Here is a 13,152-nt window from a genome sequence, read left to right on the forward strand (position 1 = left end):
GCAGCTCCCATTAGCCTGGAGCAGCGAACCGCGGCCAGTGGGAGCCGCGATCGGCCGGATCTGCGGATGTGGCAGGTACACAAACCGGCCCAGCCCAACGGGCTTTCCCTGCACAAGTGGCGTCCCAAGTTTGGGAAACACTGAATTAGATTAATCCAGAACAATTAAAACAACTATGTCACTTTAACAATACCTTCCCATTTGTGTGTGTGTGTGTGTGTGTGTGTGTGTAGGCATTCTCTAAAGATGTTACAACTGAGTTTTTTTTTAATAAGGCCTAATTTTGTATACATACCAACTCACCCCAGAATCTAGAAAAGTCATATCGCCTTTAAAATTGATAGTTTCTTTCTGAAAACAAGAGAACTTTTTCTGCAAAATTTGAAGTGAATTGGCTGAGAATACTCTGAAAATAGAAGGGTTAGAAGCATTTTGGAATTTTTGCTGCAAGGTGGAAAAAAATTATCAGGCCTAGTACCGAGAACCAACATTAATCTGATTAAACACTCTTGCAAAGAATTTTTAAAACTTAGCCTGCTCTGCTTGTTTGCTTTGGTGACCATAGTACAGAACATCAAGAGACTGCAGCAAGAGTAAGCTGCTTTTAAAAGGAAGAAAAAGTCAAACCTTTTTCTTGCACAGAGAGAGACTTCCTAAGGTGTGACTTAATTGGTAGGAAGGCTCGCTATTGGGGTGGGTGGGTTGGACTTTTATTTTTATATAAAAAACTTCACAAAGGTTCTCTTGCTGACCTCGGGTGGACCACTGTAAGTCGGGGGATGCAGTCCTGATCCTCTACCTACTCCTTACCTCTGTTCGTACCCAGCCCACTTTCCCTGTGGGCTGGAAGAGGGAAGTGATGAGGAGTATCTGCATTTGAATAAAGCTTAAACTTTCCTTGACACTTTTGTCTATTAAATAACCTCTCCTCTTGGAAAATGTGTTTTATTTTTTAACAAACTGTATTGTATGTGGTGTTATAAGCTGACTAGGGTAGGAACCTTATCTTCCTACATGTCTGTAATACGCTGGGCACTCTAGTGATGCCTCACAAATAAATCTGGGTATTGTTGAAGATTAACTTCTTAAATTTTGAGAAGGGGGGTGGAGGTGGGGGTGGGGTGAGTAACTTCCTAACACACGAAAGTTGAGAACTTTGGCAAGGAGTTGTAGTTCAGAGTTCAGCCTTTCTATTACATGATATATTTTCCTGTTCCTTTAGAAATCCCTTCTTAGCAGTGGGGAAGAGTAACAAGAGCTACAAAAAGATGTTAGTTTATTTCAGTCACCTCTGACAAATTTACTTGAATACCTTCTAAAATTGCTGCTTCCTTACAGATTCAGCCCTATGAGAAGATAAGGGCCAGGGGGTTGCCTGTTAACATCACCTCAGTCTTGAACAAACTGGTTGTAGTGAAACTAAATGGTGGCTTGGGCACTAGCATGGGTTGTAAAGGCCCAAAAAGTCTTATCGGCGTGCGGAATGAAAACACCTTCTTGGACCTGACAGTTCAGCAGATTGAGGTAAGAAACTTTTGATCTGCTCTGAAAGCCATTGTGGAAACAACATACTTTGTGAATCAGAGCATAGGCTAAAACTCCTATTGAAATTCTTGCTAATTTAGAAACACTTCCACTGACTAATCTGATTCGATTAAAAATTGAAACTGGGCCATCTGAGGGGTACTGCTCTGACCTACTAGGTAGGAAACCTGTTCTGCTCTCTGTCACTAGCGATTGGGAGTGCTGAGAGTTATTGCACCGGGGTGGGATTGTGAGCACTACTTAGTAGTGATGCACACGGCCACTCCCATCATGGCTGAGTAAGTAGCAGCATTAACAGAGATGGTAGGGAATCCCATATGGTCCTTAGATTGTGACTATGATGGAAGCTTCCCAAAAGAAGATAGGCAGGGCAATGGAAGACCCGCAACTCGCTGGGATGCAGGGAATTGCACTGAAAAGAGGATAAAAATAAAGTATCGCATATGTTATGTGGATGGAATAGGTGGAGAACCTTGAATAATTGAATTACACCAGCATTTCTCAAACTGGGGTCTGCAGACCCCACTGATCAACCGCTCCCCCTTCCTCCCTCAACTCCTCCGCCTCCCTCTATCTCCTGAAGGCTACTGAAGCCAAACCGGGAGATTTTAGGTGCTAAAAGTCCAGCGGCGCAGTGGAGCTAAGGTTCCCTGCCTGCCCTGGTTCTGTGCCGTCCCTGGAACTCCCATCCACACCCAAACGCTCTCCCTGAGCCTGCACCCAAACTCCCTCCCAGAGCTTAGACCCCCTCCTGCATCCCAACCCTCTGCCCCAGCCTGGTGAAAGTGAGTGAGGGTAAGGGGGAGTGAGTGGGGGAAGGGGTGGCCTGGGGTGGGGCCTGGGGCGGACTCGAGATTTGGCCTGGGGCTGAGCGTGGGTGTTGGGGCTCCCCCAAAATTTTAAAATCAAAATGGGGGTCCTCAGGTTGCTAAAGTTTGAGAACTGCTGGTTCACACAATTCTGGACAAGGTTAAATCAGCATGCAGGCTAACCCAGACAGTGCTTGTACTTCTAAAGTACCATGGATCAAACTGCAGAGTTTAACAGGGCCTTAAGCAGCAAAATCCCAGGTACACGTTTGATCCCCCCCCCCCCCCCCGATCTGAGTCCCAAGAGTAGCTTTAAAAGCTTTGTTTTCTCTAAGTTTAACCCTCCCTCTTGCCACACCAAATGTTTTTAGCATCACTCCAAGTAATACTCTCTTCTCAGTAAACTCCAGATTTTAGAAGTGATTGGCATTTATTCCTCCGAAAAGCAAGTGAAAACTTGCAGGTTTTGGGAGGGCATTTTGGCTGTTATAGATTTACCTCTTTACATTTACAGTGCTACTTAATTCTTCTTACAGGAGATAAGTAAGATGGCCATGAAAGAGTAGGATATTGGCTTGCCCTAGTTTCCTCACACAGTTTTCTAGTTTTAGGTGCTTACCAAAGTATTTTAGTTTGGAGTACATATATTGGTGTGTCTGGTGGTACTTTCCCCAAGAGCTAGGAAGGTGAGCTGCAGTCCCATACAAAGATTTAGTCTTGTGCCCAATTCTTGCATTCAGTGTGATATCCAAGAGGATGCTTTGGGTGTTCTCTTTTAAGAGTCTTTGTTGAGATGGAGGTTAATGTGCCCACTTTTTGGTCTCTTCTCCCCCCACCCCCACACACTCACGTTTGGAAACTTAAGTTCTTAATAGCTGCTCTGTTGCTGACATGAAAGCTGCACTTAAGAGAAGTTCTTGGAGATCCATGGCAAGAAGCATATTACAAAACTTGTCTTTTAATCACTTTTAAGATTATTTTAATAGATCCTAACACACAGAGTAGGGTTAAAGACACTGAGAATGTGCCCACACCTTTTTGAATGTATCAGCAGTTAAAAATTACACAAGTGAGTGCCTCAAACCATATCTGGCGTGAATATTCTTCTTTCCAGAACAGTCCCAATGAAGCTGATTTGATTCACCCCTTATTGCAGTAGAATAATGTCCATTATCACCCTTCATATAGTTAAGAGAGGGGCCACTTCATTTTGGGTTCTGAATTTTTTAATACTTTATACTGTGTGCTCTGTCTACGTTAGACAATCATTAAGGATATGATTTGGTCACGGAGGCCACAGATTCCGTGACTTTAACAGACATCTGTGGCTTTAGCCCCGGGTAGCAGGGCTCTGGCTGCCAGGCCCCCCCCCCCGCCCCCCCATGCAAGGCTCTGGCTTCCGTGACTTATGGTTTATTGCCTGCATCCTGCCCATGAATCTTAATAAAAATCCCTGTGCCAAAATCTTAACCTTAACTATTCTCCATAGATAGAAAGTTGGAGACTTTGTATGCGCGCCCCCTCATGGCTGGACATGGTGTAGCAGCTCTTCCTGTCTAGTACCCCCTGCCGATGGTCATGCCAGTTTGGAGGTGGTCTGCCTCTTCTTGCAACTCAGCCCTCTGTCCAAGTCATGGTTGAGTTACAACCCCACCCCTACCCCAGGTGGAACAAGTCCACATGAAACCATACCCAAAGTTCCAGTTTCTTCCACCCCTCTGTTTGGGAGTTTCTAAAACAGAGCCCTAATGTGGGATCTTCAGCGTAGACCACGCAAAGAAAACACAGCTCAAGTACTTCTAATCCCACTTGACTGCCATATTGAGAACCTCTCCTTCTCAATCTCAGCTCCATATTGAACCCTCTTTTGGGCCCACAACAGTGAGAATCAACATCTCCTCTAGCCTTCAGCTTTTCTCTCTGTACCCAGGGTTTTCCTTGCCTCTAGCGGCCTTCCCTGATATCCTCAGCTTCCTGGGCTTCCTTTTCAGGTCCCATGCCCTCCTTCCTCACGGCCTCCTGCTGGGGTTCAGCCTAATGTCTGCGGAGTTCTTTCTCATTCTCATTTCAGAATGCTGCCTCCCAGAGCTTTCTGCCTGGAATCCTCCCTCCTCATTGGCCTGCTACAGGAGCTTCTCCCTTCCTGGAACTCTTCTCCAAAGTCCCGTTAGGCTTTACTATACTGCTTTTGGGCTTCGCTGCTTCAGGATCCTCTAGTCCCGGTTCCAAGTCTCTCAGTCTTCACCTATCTCACTCATTCTTGGTTCTCCTCCTGCCATTGCCCTACGTTCTCTCCTTCATAAAGACCCAGCTCCTCCCCAGCTGGGTTTATCATGTTATGCCTAATACCTTCAGGTGCCAGCCAGTGGCCTAACTGGGTTCAGTCTCCTGTTATAACCCATGGTTAACCAATGTGGGGATTATACATCTACTCGCACCATTTTTCAACTGTTTTTAACCAATTCCTGAATAACATAATAATAATAATAATATGGAGATATACCTATCTCATAGAACTGGAAGGGACCTTGAAAGATCATAGAGTCCAGTCCCCTGCCTTCACAGCAGGACCAAGTACTGTCCCTGACAGATTTTTGCCCCAGATCTCTAAATGGCCCCCTCAAAGATTGAACTCACGACTCTGGCCAATGCTCAAACCACTGAGCTATCCTTCCCCCTATAACCAATACCATAACATCCTAACTGCTCTGTACTGTTGATCATGTCATCAATCTGCCAAAAAAAGCTTCAAAGCAGTTGTGGGTAGGAGATTGTAATCCATTTATAAAGAATCCTAAATACAGAGTGGATTGTAAAAGCTTTAAATTGCCTGTTGGGATAAAATATCGTCCGGAAGGACAAATGGTTTTCTGGGTGTATGTATGTCTGAAATTCAAAGAAAGCTAAGAGTCCCTTCAACATAACCGTTTTGTGGCACATCTTGTATGCATTAGTCTATCTGATGCACTGTCCAGTTAGAACTGAAGAATTAAAAACTCAATTGTTGTGTTAGCTCTGAATGATTTGTGTGTGCGCTTGCACATTTAATTTAGACCTTCAATAACTATTGTTGTTTCATCATAAATACTTCTGTAGCTATGAAGATTGTCTTTAGTTAACTGTCACATTTGTCTAAATATTTTTAAGAGCTTTTTTTCATAACCATTGTTTGACACAGTCTGCAAATAGTATCTAAAGTCTCATTGTTTAGGTGGCAGAAATAAAACCCAGTAACTCTTGCTGAATATGATCTTTTTTCTCCTCAGCATCTAAACAAAACCTACAACACAGATGTTCCTCTTGTTCTAATGAACTCCTTTAACACTGATGAGGACACAAAGAAAATCTTGCAGAAGTACAGCCACAGTCGTGTGAAAATATATACTTTTAATCAAAGCAGGTATCAGATTTTTTTTTTTTTTCTGTTTGGGGTAAAAGAAACAAGCAAACTCTTCCGTGTTGTGCATATTAAATATTTTTGTTAGAGTTTTCAGACAGATTAAATATTATTGAGTATTAATAGTGACATACTTTCATGTTCTACCTCTTTAAACGGGCCTTTTTGGAAGTTTAAAAAGTGAGAAGGCCCAAGAACAGCCAGATAAAATTAATAACTAAAAATAAATGGATGAAAGAGATCTGTGTTCCGAGATCAGACTTGCAGTGGAATGCAGGAACGTGGGATTTGAATTCTGAACTGTCTTGGCTGTGAAACCACAGGGTTGGGGCTGTCGGAAGCAGGTGTAGAGTGATTTGTAGGCTGACCACCAACAAAGTTTGCCCTGAATTGGTCATGGGAGATTCGGGAGGGTCCTGCTTTTTAAAAAGTGAATTCCTAGGTTCCAGTGACTGCATATAACATGTTCTGAACCCTTGTGGAGGAAGAAACTGCATTACCTCTGGCTTCAAAGAGATGATTCATTTAAGTTCATACTTAATTAAATATTAACTTGCAGTTTCTGCCCCGATATCCAAGTATGAACACACACAGTCTCCTCCAGTTTCTGTGTATCTGATTAACTGGCCTAAGAAGTAATAATTTTAAAGCCACACCAAGTCTGGAGTATCCCATGTGACTGCATTACTACTGCACTAAGGTCTGTATCAGTATTTAACATGGATGAGCTCTAATAATTGTCATTTTGCAGGTATCCTAGAATTAATAAAGAGTCTCTACTGCCAATAGCCAAGGACGTATCTTATTCAGGAGAGAATACTGAGGCGTGGTATCCCCCAGGTCACGGCGATATCTACTCCAGTTTCTATAACTCTGGTCTGCTTGACACACTTATAGGAGAGGGGAAAGAGTACATTTTTGTGTCCAATATAGATAACTTGGGAGCAACCGTGGATCTTTACATTCTTAACCATCTTATGAATCCACCAAATGGAAAATGTTGTGAATTTGTCATGGAGGTCACAAATAAAACCCGGGCAGATGTTAAGGTAAAAATATATTTGTTCAAGTCAATTCATCCACTCACTGACTTAGCAAATTTTAGTCTCATTTTCTTTTGGATCAGTAGTTTCAACCAGATGTTAAATATCACCTCAAATATCTTTAAGGCTTACATACCTGAACCCAACAGTCAGCTGTACATCTAACTTGAAAAAGAGATGTAAAGTCAGCAGGTTTTATGACATTATTTAGAGTTTTGTGGCGTGGAGTGCCGTATAGCATGCTGATTTGGTCAGTCGTATGCAAGTATTAAAAAAAATATATACATCTCCTGGGCTTGAACTACTAGACAGGACAGCCTATTGTATAGGCCACATGGATTTTCAACCTGGGGGTCATGACACCCTTCCCATATAGCAACATCTAAGAGTCTTAATATGGAAGAAGCTGAGAACCATCATGCTACAGTAGTAGCCTCTCTTGCTAGTTCAGGACTGCCTAACCCACTGCTGTATTTTAAAACTACAATATATAATGCTCTATAGCCTAAATTTCTGGCAGTCTTGACCCAGCATCCTGCCCTGACCAGTTTCAGGTGGTGAAACCGGGGTCTCTGGCTAATTGTTGGCCAACATTTAAACCAAAGCAATGACATGTTTGGTACATGCTGTAAGCATTTTTATCACATAGTGATTTGTACCACCACCTGTAAGGGTCTTGTCCCATGTTCTTTAACCATGAAAAATACTGCTAGTGTCCCATTCATCTGATATTATTGTAAAGGATCTGATTCAACCCATAAAAGGAAGGAAATGTAATGTAAGATCAGGGCTTTTTATCCTTTGAAGCCTCATGGGGAAAGTTAACTGATACTGTAGTAAGTGCCACATAACCTACAGTACATAGTCAGCTGACTATCTTCTATTTCAACCATAACTTTTGAATTTTCTTTTGTGAAAAGGTTTAATTTAGATCAGGGGTCGGTAATGTTTGGCACGCGGGTCGCCAGGGTAAGCACCCTGGCGGGCCGGGCCAGTTTATTTACCTGCTGACGTGGCAGGTTCGGCCAATCGCGGCCCCCACTGGCCGCGGTTCGCTGTTCCGGGCCAATGGGGGCGGCGAGAAGCGGCGCAGGCGAGGGATGTGCTGGCTGCGGCTTCCCGCCGCCCCCATTGGCCCGGAACGGCAAACTGCGGCCAGTGGGGGCCGCGATCGGCTGAACCTGCCGCGTCAGCAGATAAATAAACTGGCCCGGCCCACCAGGGTGCTTACCCTGGCGAGCTGCGTGCCAAATGTTGCCGACCCCTGATTTAGATCCTGACATGTAACCTTATAGAATTCTCCATTGTTTAATTATCCATCACAAGCTAAAGGTGACTTTTAAATTGACTAAAACTTTCCATAAGTGCTTAGGTGATTTAGGCACCTAAGTCACTTAGTGAATAAAATTTTCCAAAGCACCTGTCTAGAGCAACTGTAGATAACAGCTATTTAAATGCTTCGTAAAAAACTTAGTGTTTTCCAATATCAATAACTGGCATAAACAATGCTGTCAGTTTCTATCATAAGTTAAACAAGTTTTATATAAGGGCATGGCTACATTGGAAACTTCAAAGCGCTGTCGCGGGAACGCTCCTGTGGCAGCACTTGGAAGTGTGAGTGTGGTCGCCTGTGAGTGCTGGGAGAGAGCTCTCCCAGTGCTCCTGGTAATCCACCTCCATGAGGGGATTAGCTCCAAGTGCTGGGAACACGGCTCCCAGCACGCAGAGCCTGTCTACACTAGCGCTTTAAAGCGCTCAGACTTGCTGCGCTCAGGGGGTTAGAGCGCCATAAAATGTAAGTGTAGACAAGCCCTAAGATTAGGTATTTGGTATTGGAATGTGATAGGCAAAATACTTCCACCTGCACCTCACTTCAGTGTTTTAAGAAGATATATATTGCATGCCATTATAAAGATTTTATATGTACGTGTAGCATGCTGTTCCATATATTACAGTACTTAGATCTGTTCTGCCTTTGCAGGGTGGTACACTCACGCAATATGATAACAAACTGAGACTGGTAGAAATAGCTCAGGTTCCAAAAGCACATGTTGATGAATTCAAGTCTGTGTCAAAATTCAAAATATTCAATACAAACAACTTGTGGATTTCTTTGCCTGCCATTAAACGACTGCAAGAGCAAAACGCTATTGATATGGAGATCATCGTTAATCCAAAGGTAAGCTCATGACAGGACTTCAAAGGGGAAACAGCAGAGACTGTGCAGAGGTGTCCGACTGTGCTAACTTCTCCAACTTCACCTTTGTTTCCCGAATGTCTTTATATTCTGCATAACTGTCCCCTTTTAAACCAATGTTAGTGCTTTTGACTATTTAAAGGTCTGATGGTGAACAAGTTATTTGTTTGTCTGGTCATGTTCATGCTACAACTTTCTTTTTCAGACTTTGGATGGAGGTTTAAATGTTATTCAGCTGGAGACTGCAGTTGGTGCTGCTGTTAAAAGTTTTGAGAATTCTTTGGGGATAAATGTACCTCGTAGTCGTTTTCTGCCTGTCAAGACCACATCAGATCTCCTGCTTGTGATGTCCAACTTGTATAGCCTTAATGCTGGATCCTTAACTATGAGTGAGAAACGTGAATTTCCAACTGTACCTCTGGTCAAACTGGGAAGCTCTTTCACCAAGGTAAACCCTCATAGTTACATATTTTTCACAAGAAAAGACTGTAAACACTGATGTCCTTCATATGTTAACATACCAGTAAGAGGAGACTAGGTTACAAGGACAGTTACTTTAATTACTTCCAACTATGCAAATTATGACTGCTCCATTGAGTCATGAAATAATAGCTGCATTCAAACATCTGAATATTCACAGCCTTATAATAGCTATCTCATACTTCCTTATCCTTTTTACTTGGGGATAGTAAAGATGAGGGTAGTGTTTTGTCCATTCTAAAGTTCAGGTTTTCTTTAAAAACTGCCTAATTTCTAGACAGAGTGTATTACTGTTACTGTTGTCCATAATTAGTTTCCCATAACTTTATGTTGAAATTAGCTCTCACTGCTATCATGGGGATAGTTGGTGACTTGTGGTTCTGTTTGATGTAGATTCAAGAACAGATTTTGGAGCTAGTTTCCTAGAATAGGGATAGGAACTCTTCATTCACAAAATAAATTATTGAAGGATTGTTAATCCTGCTGTATTTATACACTTTACATTTAGCTTTAGTCTCATCCTTTTGTAACTTGTTTCAATACTTTCTTCTAGGATTAAACCCTTAGTTTTGGGGAAAAAATACATAAGCAAATGCATCCTCTAAACTATTGCTGGTTTTGTTTTTTGAAAAGGTTCAAGATTACCTGAGTAGGTTTGAAAGTATACCAGATATGCTTGAACTGGATCATCTCACGGTTTCGGGTGATGTTACATTTGGCAAGAACGTTGCATTAAAGGTGTGTATGTGAATGAGGCTGACTTGGGTAAAATGATAAAATTCTATTTTGTCAGAGTGGCATAGATAAGAGTTGAGTCCATCTACATTTTTATCACAAAATAACGTGCATGGGTAAAGTATCTCATGGAAAACTTGACTGTGGCATAACCATCCATATTCTGAATTAGAAACTGGTCCAGTGGCTGCAGAGGCTAATGTACCTTGACACCTTCATACCAATATAAGTAGCATATTGAAACAATAACTAATACAGTAACTCCTCACTTAGTCATCCCAGTTAACGTTTCGTTGTTATGTTGCTGATTAGAGAACATGCTCGTTTAAAGTTGTGCAATGCTCCCTTATAATGTCGTTTGGCAGCTGCCTGTTTTGTCCACTGCTTGCAGGAAGAGCAGCCCGTTGGAGCTAGCTGGTGGGGGCTTGGACCCAGGATGGACTGCCAGCCCCCTATCAGCTCCTCACCCCCCTAAGTTCCCTGGGCAGCTGCTGCCCAGCAGGCTAGCAATTGACTGCAGTTCAGCTGTCCCTCCCCCCACTGCCATGTGCTGCTCCTGCCTTCTGCCTTGGAGCTGCTCCTGGGAGCCTCCTGCTTGCTGTGCGGAGAGTGGGGAAAGAGGGGGGTTAATCCATGGTGGTCCCCTCCCCCCCCCGCTTGCCCCATCTCCATGGGGAGGGATGGGGGACATGACAGGGCTCAGGATGGAGGGAGCTTGCTGGCAGCAGCTGCTGTCTCAACTTGCTGATCTACTTAAAAAGGCAATGTACTTAGAGTGGGGTCAGTGTAGTTAAAGGGGCGATGCACATCTGTGTCTCTCACACAGGGTGTGTGTCTCTGTCTGCCATGCTGTCTCCCCTCCCTCCATTTGTGTTGCTTTGTAGAGTGTGAGGCTACATTAACAACAATGTGTTAACCCTTGAGGACTCAGCCGAGTGCTAGATCATCATTTACCAGCAAGGCATTCCCTGGGAAATATCCCACCCTCTGACTCCACCACCTCAACTAAGCTTCACAATCATAATTGCTGTGTTAAACTGTTTAAAATTTATACAGTGTGTGTATATGTGTGTATTATATAAAGTCTTTTTTGTCCGTTGAAAAAAATTTCCCTGGAACCTAACCCCTCTCAGCCCCATTTACATTAATTCTTATTTAGGAAATTGGATTTGCTTAACATCATTTCGCTTAAAGTCACATTTTTCAGGAACATAACTAACCCCTCTCAGCCCCATTTACATTAATTCTTATTTAGGAAATTGGATTTGCTTAACATCATTTCGCTTAAAGTCACATTTTTCAGGAACATAACTACAACATTAAGCGAGGAGTTACTGTAGTTAACATTTTTATCTACAAAGTGTTTTGCAAACTAAGCAGCTAAGACACTTGTCTGCTCCCCCTTACTCTAGTATAAGTATTTCACCATCTCTGAGGTAGAGGAGCACTATATAACTTCCAATTTACAGATGGAGTACAGCGGCACAGAGACTTAACCCAAGAGCTCATGGGAAGTCTGGCAGACACCTATGCTAGTGCCCTAACTGCTGGACCAGTCTTCCTCTCCCCTCTAGTCAAAGGTTCTAGATTTGTCTCTCTGATTTCCACACGTGAGCATACTTGCAAACCTCAAACTCACTCACTGTTTTTCTGCCCATGTATTAGCAGTAAACAATTGTGGAAGTAGAACTTGTATTCTAGTCAGGAGGTGCTGAGCTCTTGGTAGCTGCTGTTGAAGTCAGTGGGAGTTATAGGTATTCGCCATCTCTTGGGATAGCCTTTAGTTACCAGTTGTCTGAGGTGTGGGTTCAGTGCACTCTCTGAAGTGGCTCTGGGGTGTGACACGGAGTAAGCGGAAAATTTGCTCAACCTTTAAGTAGGCAGGTATGACTCAGAATACACACAGGAAGCAGATCCTTTGAATAAGGATCTCTCTGCCCATAATAGAACTTAAATGGGAGTGAAATTCTACTCACCAAACAAGTTGCGTAGTTAGTGAAAAGGTTTTATTATCTCCTGTTAAATTTGTTAGACAACGTTTAAAAAGCGATTGTACTAAGCTTACTCTCCCACTCTATTGTCTGAGAAAATAAGATGTGGATGACAGCCCAGTACAACACAGCTTAGCCAGGCGGCTAGGTGTTTCGTGGCACAGTTAACCTGAGAAGCCTTGCTTGCTTATAGATGCTTATAGTCTGTTTTTAAATGGACCTCAATGTGCCTTTTTCTTTTTTAATCTAGGGAACAGTTATCATCATTGCAAATCACGGTGACCGGATTGACATCCCGCCTGGAGCAGTATTAGAGAACAAAATTGTATCTGGCAATCTTAGGATCCTGGACCACTGAGTCAATGTTCAGTTTGTAGATCCTGTTAAAACAACCTTATGATGGAAGAACTTGTAGACCTTAAAATAAGTGGCACACAAGGCCTATGTTTTGTCATCTACTCCCTGTACCCTGCAGTATTAATTGTAAATAGCTTTCTGTGCTTCTTTTTAACTGAACACAGTGCAAATGCTTTCGTCTTTTCGAGGAGTCTGTAACTCAGTTAATATAACCTTAAAGTGCAATACTGTTGGTCTTGAGACAAGATGGACAGAACTTCTCTATAAGAAGTTAAGAGGTTTGCCTCTGATAGTCAATAGTTTATTTTTGCAGTTACAAGCAATTCAAAAGCTGTGAAGCAACAGATGGTTAGCTCCTTCATGTAATTTTTTTATGAAGTGCAAATGACAGGTATGATGATTAAATGTTTCTCTACTGCTACTAAGTGAAATAGAATGTTAGAAATTCTGTTTGTTCACAAATCATACTTAACTTACATGGTGTGAAGTGACTAGGTTAATAGTTAAGCTATACTATCACAAATGTATTCCTAACAAACACAGAGGTAAGGTTGTCGTCATGATCTTGTACTCAAGCTGGAATAAAGTGTTCTAAATT

The 13,152-nt window shown here is 42.5% G+C and overlaps 1 protein-coding gene across 3 annotated transcripts in view; it reads left to right on the forward strand.

Annotated features, from left to right (window-relative positions):
• Positions 1-12,788, forward strand: part of UGP2 (UDP-glucose pyrophosphorylase 2) — a 40,090-nt gene extending 27,302 nt beyond the window's left edge. For all 3 annotated transcript variants that reach the window (XM_034764200.1, XM_034764199.1, XM_034764201.1), the window contains exons 4-10: positions 1,339-1,524; positions 5,621-5,754; positions 6,503-6,800; positions 8,776-8,973; positions 9,197-9,439; positions 10,105-10,209; positions 12,448-12,788. In XM_034764200.1, the coding sequence (XP_034620091.1) occupies positions 1,339-1,524; positions 5,621-5,754; positions 6,503-6,800; positions 8,776-8,973; positions 9,197-9,439; positions 10,105-10,209; positions 12,448-12,555 (1,272 nt within the window). In that variant the 3' untranslated portion in view covers positions 12,556-12,788. The remainder of the gene's footprint in view (positions 1-1,338; positions 1,525-5,620; positions 5,755-6,502; positions 6,801-8,775; positions 8,974-9,196; positions 9,440-10,104; positions 10,210-12,447) is intronic.
• Positions 12,789-13,152: the final 364 nt, after the last annotated feature.

Source organism: Trachemys scripta, chromosome 3, assembly GCF_013100865.1.
Source record: "Trachemys scripta elegans isolate TJP31775 chromosome 3, CAS_Tse_1.0, whole genome shotgun sequence".
Classification (NCBI taxonomy): Eukaryota; Metazoa; Chordata; order Testudines; family Emydidae; genus Trachemys; species Trachemys scripta.